The sequence below is a fragment of the Chrysochloris asiatica genome, unplaced genomic scaffold, assembly GCF_000296735.1.
Source record: "Chrysochloris asiatica unplaced genomic scaffold, ChrAsi1.0 scaffold00179, whole genome shotgun sequence".
NCBI lineage: Eukaryota > Metazoa > Chordata > Mammalia > Afrosoricida > Chrysochloridae > Chrysochloris > Chrysochloris asiatica.
In genome coordinates, this window is record NW_006408697.1 from 2,324,274 (window position 1) to 2,330,904 (window position 6,631).

The 6,631-nt window shown below is 40.6% G+C and overlaps 1 protein-coding gene across 1 annotated transcript in view; it reads right to left on the reverse strand.

Annotated features, from left to right (window-relative positions):
• Positions 1–2,384, reverse strand: part of MTR (5-methyltetrahydrofolate-homocysteine methyltransferase) — a 170,889-nt gene extending 168,505 nt beyond the window's left edge. Inside the window, exon 1 of the mRNA XM_006872011.1 lies at positions 2,175–2,384. Coding sequence (XP_006872073.1) covers positions 2,175–2,384 — 210 coding nt within the window. The remainder of the gene's footprint in view (positions 1–2,174) is intronic.
• Between the last annotated feature and the right edge of the window lie 4,247 nt (positions 2,385–6,631).

Sequence of the window (6,631 nt, forward strand, 5' to 3'; positions counted from 1 at the left end):
CAGAGAAAAAGAGGAAGACCCCCAACAAGATAGATCAGCCAGGTGGCATCATTGATGGCATCAAGTGTGGCAGCAGTAGTGAGGTTGGCCCAGGATCAGACATTGTTTCGTTCTGCTGTGCATGAGGTCACTATGAGTCCATTCCGACTTGACAGCACCTGACAACAATAACAACAACAACAACCTTGAAGGGTTGCTTTACTAGGTTTGAAGGTTTAGGACCATAGTCTCATGGAACAACTCAGTTAAGTGGCCCAACATAGTCTATTAAGTTTATATTCTGCATCCTAATTTGTTAAGTAGCATCTGGGGGTATTAAAAGCTTGTAAGCAGCCATTGGTCTCTACACATTTGGAGCAAAAGAGAAAGAAGGAAACCAAAAACTCTAAGAAGAAACTAGTCTACAGGATGACTTGTCTGCACAAACCATGACCTCATGTATCCTGAGACTAGAGGGAGTAGATGGTGCCCAGCTACCACTGCCAACCATTCTGACTAGGGATACAACAGATGGTCCTGGATAGATTGGGAGAAAATTATAAAACAAAATTATAATTCTTTAAAAGAAAAGAAAAAAAAAAAGGCCAGGCGTGCTAAACCAACAATGGCTACAGGAAGCCCAAAACTATACCCAGAGATAAACTTTGAACTATGAACTGAAACTACTCCCAAAGTTCACCTTTCAGCTAAATAGACGGCTCAAAAATTTACAGTATCATTCATGAATACTGTGCTCTTTTTATAAAAAAAAAAAAATCATATCTTTATCAGATCAAACATTCAACATTTACCTAAAGCAAAACTAAGTTGTTGGGGTGAGGAGTGGGAGGCAAGGAAACTGCATTAAAGGAATCAAAACAAAATGATGAGAATGATGGCACATGTGGAAATTGTAAGCAACGCCACTGAAAAATACATGAGGGGACTTCAAAAAGTTCATGGAGAAATGGAATGATAAGACAAGGAAATTTTTTCACAATCTTTCTCAAGCCACAAAGATAAGGAAGACTTTTAATTGCATATTGCTAAATGCAAGACACCCGACTGAAAGGACTTAAATGGTACAGTCCCAACTATGACACTCTATGAATGGCAAAACTAAAAAACACTGGAAAGACAGTCGTTGGCAGAGGTTCAAGAGGGGGACAGTAATAAATCAAGCACAGGACAGTTTCAGGACAGTGAAACTAAGAGTCTATATTGGTGGGTGACATTGGACACAGACATTACTGATTTATCAAAACCCACAGAATTGTACAACACAAAGGTATTATTAGTATGTCTTCCATCGAGAGTCGTTCTGTAATTTATCTAGAACAAAGACTGGACCACCCTCACTGACTCACTTAATGACTAAGTGATTTCTTTCAGTGACTTTTTTCCTTTAAGAATCGAAGACACTAATAATAAGGCTCTTCTCCAGCTGGTAAGAGTGCCCGTGGTGCTGGAGGGTAAGCATTGTACTGCTCACCACAAGGTCGGTAGTTCAAACCCACCAGCTGCTCTGTGGGAGAAAGATGAGGCTTTCTGCCCCTGTGAGTTGTGAGTTGGAACAACAACAATTTAACTGGTAAATAAACTTTCCCCAAATTAGGTCCAGATCAGAAAGACAGATTAAATCACCTCAATATCTCTCCTAGTCTTCTAATAATGTGCAATTCTTTTTAAATCTAAAAAACAATTTTGATTGGTTTTTACTTAACTTCTGTTTCCTTTATGTTGATTAGTCATTGCTATTGAAGACAAAAACTGCATGTCAGTAAACCTCTGTAACATCAAAAAAGTTATTTCACTTGTGTGATCCTCAGTTTCTAAATTTCCAAAATGAGAATAAAAATAACTACCTTTCTATGAGTTGGGATATTAATGGATCTGATTTTGTTTTTGTTTTTTTTTTTCCCATCAGGGTTGTTTATCAACTTAAACAAGTTTGGCTTGGGGACTCCATGATTTTTCATTGGAATATAAATGCCTCAAAGGCAAAAAATTTACCTTCCAAATCTCTGTGTTCAACACAGTGCAGGATTTTTTGTTTGGCTTCCAATACATGTTTTCTAAGTAAATTTCCTCTTTCTTTTCTATCTTTCAGAGCACAAGGCACAGTGGTCTGCCCTTGGTGCATAAACAGCTATTGAATGGATGGCTGAATTACAGAGGACGGATGGATACTTTACCTTGTGGATTTGGTAAATGACGTCAGGTTGGGTTATACTTAAAATGTCATTGTTGCCTTTCAGGGGTTTGGCATGATCTTTAAATTCCTGACCACGAAAGTAGTCTTCATTTGGTTTGTACCGTTGAATCATGGTCCCCATCCCTCCATCCAGCACCATAATCCTCTGACGCAGTATGGCTTCAATTTCATCCTGCAGGGTTCTCTTCATACCTGCTTTAAAGAAAGTAAAAATTGAATTGTAAAAAAATGAGAGGTAAAACTGATATATGGTGGGGGAGGGAATTTGGAGTAATTTACGATAATTCCTAACAGAAAGCAAAGGAAGACATAAAGGATGCATTCATTACTCTGCACCATTAGAAAATGTTGACTAAAATGTTTTCAATGAATCATCAAAATGCCTAATGCAATAAAAGGTTGAACACAGAACAAAATCACTGGGGAAGCACCCGTGATGTTACCAAGAGTAAAGTCAGTTGTACTCCTGCGTCAGAAATGAGGGAAACAGGCAGCAATGAGCCAGCTCCAAGGTGAAACCAAGCTGCCACAAGTCCTCAGAGCTCTTTCCGTAACCACTCTGTGCAGACGCTCCCTTAATGAGTTCACAGGGCTACTGAGACTGTTAGGTTTGTCCTTTTCCCTCATTGTTACCAGAACTAATCACTGCCTATTAAGTTCTGTGCACCTCTGCACCTTCTACGAAATAGGGGCTGCGAACACCAACGCCTCAACTTCCCCCACACTCCATGACTGCTCCTAGTTTCCAGCCATGAAAAGCTCCTACTGCTTTCCAATTCTACTTTCTGGTTTCCAAAAACTACTGAAAAGTCCAAAACTATGCTGAGTGGAGTCACGAGGAATTCAGAATGTTGAACTTCGTCATTTCATCTCTTCTTGACTTCCCACGACACTTCACACAGCTGTTGACTCAAGTGTCTGGCTTTCTTCCCTGGCGCTCAATTCTTCTCTTCCTTTTCACTCTTTATCAGGTAATTTCACCTAATCTTGCACAAACAAGTCTTCTGTCTGGAAAACTCTCCAAATTCACCCCCCTCTACCTCCAAATTCTCACTCCATATTCTTCTTCTGTGGACCTATCATCACCACAACATCACTGTCACTCACACTCCACACCCGCTGCCTAGTCATTGTCTTCTGGACATGGCTCCCTCCTCCTCCACTCGAAGGTCACCAGTGACCTAATGATAAAAAAAACCAACTGGACCCCAATCTTAGATTTCAATTTGTCCATCTGATGACTCCACTTAGAATAGGTACCCACTTACTCCTCAATATCCAAAACAAAACTTGTTACAACCCTGACTGATGGCCCTATTTCTATGAATGGCGTTCTCCTTCCCAGAAGCCTCAGTAATACTGATTCCTCATTCTCTTCTAATACCTCAGTATTATCTGTCTCCTTTTCTCCCAACATTCCTTTAGATTCTATCTCCAAATGTTCCACCTCCCATCCCCAGTGCTAGCTCCTTTCTTCAAGCCCTCACTATACACATCCTTGTGGTTGTTGTTGTTGTTGCTGTAGTTGTTAAGTACAGATGAGTCAGTTCTGACTCACAGCAACCCTGTATAGGGTTTCCAAGGAGCAGCTGGTGGGTTTGAACCACTGACCTTGTAGTTGCCAGTCCAGTGCTGATCCCACAGCACCACACATCCTAGCCATCATAAAGCCTCAAATTTCAGTTTGCATCCATGCAAGTAATAATAATAATAATAATACTTGTTCTCTTTACCTCACTTCAGTTGTTTTATGGATTAAGTGAGATTGTAGATGCAAGGCTGTGACAACTATCAAGTCCAAGGCAAAAGTAAGAGCCTACCACCTCAACAGCTTACCCTGTGCTGCCGTCCACCCTGTATACCACTTCCAGATTAATCTTCCCAAGGAACAATTTAAATGAAATGCTTCCCCTGCTCTCGCATCTTCAACAGCTCCCTGACTAAAGTTAATCAAGTGACTAAAACAAACCCAAAACAACACTAATCTAGTCAAGTTTGTTTGTGTGTTCCCTGAGAAGGAAGCCAAGTGGGGCTGGCTCTAAGCTATTTGTATTCCCTGAAGGAGGAGACTGTCCAGTTCAGTTCATCTCTAGGTCTAGAAACAGCAAGACAGGATCTAGCAATAAATAGTTTCTGGATGGCAAAACAAAGTGAGAAGACGAAAAGCAAGAGGCAAGGGTCATTTAAACCAGTAATATAAAGATGTTTGCAAATGTTTGATGTCAATTTACATCTCTGTCTTGACACAGTAGCAGATCTATGAATAGGAGCTAAAGTAGTACTCACAGCTACTTTGACTATTCTAAGTAGGGATTTTCTCCAGTAATCTGCAAGGGAAATATGTCAATATCAAGTATCCTTCCCAAAGGGCATTATGCTTCTTCCAACATATACTATTCCTTTTCAAAGGTATCTCATTGCCTAATTTTGTTTACTGAGCTTAAAGGTAGTCAAAAACATTTCCCAAAAAAGGAACAAAACTAAGACAACAATGAGCTGCCTGCTCATTTAAAGTAACAAAAGAAAAAACAAACAATCTCAGGAAAGGTGAAGAAGTAGGCTTTAATGAGGCATATAGAGTGGCCAGTCCGGTTATTTCAAGTGATGGTCAACAAAGCAATGTCAGATGTGGCATTAATTTGGACACCCCATAATGCGACTGCCCTACCAGCTAATAAATATCCTGCATTTGAAATGATTAAGCTCTTTCTGGTGGTAGGATAAGAAAAGCCAAGAAACTTGGGGTTAGTCCCATAAGCAGCCATGAGATTCTGGACAAGACCTCTTGGCAAAATGGGTAACAGCAGTCCCGCCTTCCTCAGAGAATCTATGGAGTTGGGAAACTCAAATCACAAAAGCCATAAAATGAGACATATGTGCTTGATAAGTAATAGATGTTGTCGATGTTGTTGTGAAGTGCTGTCAAGTCGATTCTGACCCAGAGCGACACTGTATAGGGTTTCCAAGGAGCAGCTGGTGAGCTTGAACCACCGACCTTGCAGTTCAAATGACTTTGCAGTCTGACACTGCTGCTATTACACAGTTATCATCACACAAGTAACAAGAAGCAGATGAAACACCAAAAGCTGTGTTCCATATGCTACAAAATCCAGGGCAATGTGATACAGCATGCAAAGCAAAGCCTGAAGCTCTCAGCCTTGTTCATGTTTAGGAGGAGGTACAAAAGAAATGGGAGGAAAAAAGCTCATTGTTGTTTTGGAGATCAACATCAGTCTGGCAGAAACATAACAATTACTTAATAAAAACAATGGAAAAACCATAAAACATTGCTAAAAGAGACTAATGAAGACTTAAATAAATGGAGAGATGTTCCATGCTCGTGGATTAGAAAACTGAATATTGTTAATCAATACTGCCCAAAGTGACCTACAGATTCAGTACAAGCCCAATCAAACTTCCAATGCCCTTCTTCAAAATCCTTAACTTTATATGGAATGGCAAGAGGTTCCAAGTAGCTAAAGCCATGTTAAAAGAGAAGAAGAAAGGGAGAACTCCACGTCCCGATCTTAAAACACATCACAAAGCTACAATCATCAAAGCAGGCTGATAGTGATACAACAACAGTCACAGAACACTGAGCAGAAATGACAGTCTAGAAATAAACCCACATGTCTATGTTCAACTGACTTTTGACCAGTATGCTAAATCCACTCAATGGGGAAAGAAGAGTCTCTTCAATAAATGGTGCTGGGAAAACTGGGTTTTCACTACATGCAGAAAAATAAAGCAGAATTCATACCACCAACCATACACAAAAATACATTCATATTGAATTAAGGATATAAATGTGCACACTTGTTAATTGTTGTTAAGTGCCTTCGAGTTGGTTCTGACCATAGCAACCCTGTATAGGGTTTCCAAGGAGCAGCTGGTGAGTTTGAACCACTGATCTTGTAGTTCAAACCAACTTTGCAGTCCAGCGCATTAGTCCACAGTGTCACAACTATAATCATAAAATTCCAAGAAAAAGCAGGGGAAATACATTCAGGTCTAACTTTTAGGAATGGGTTGCATAATACAATGACAAAAGCATAAACAGTAAGAGAACAAACAAGATGGCAGATCAGGTGGAAGTGCTGTAAAGGAGCTCCGTCAGCAACAACACAGAATACCCAACCAAACAGGCTCAGGGGATGGTCCCAGAACCCTGAACTACAAATAAAGGAATATTTAGAAGGTTGGAAGGCTTACAGCTGGGGAATTTGTGGCAGAAGCAAGAAATCCATTGCTTTCTAGTCCGGGATACTCAGCTGCTCGAGCAGCCGCCATCTTGGGTGAGACCGAGTGGGAGAAGGATCGGAGCGGCCACAGACGCCTGACAGAACCGCTGAGATAAAGGTGTGGACATTCTTTTCTTTTGGTAGCTGTTCATTGGTCCATTGCTGTCTGCGCACCTCCATTCTGGTGACTATAGGG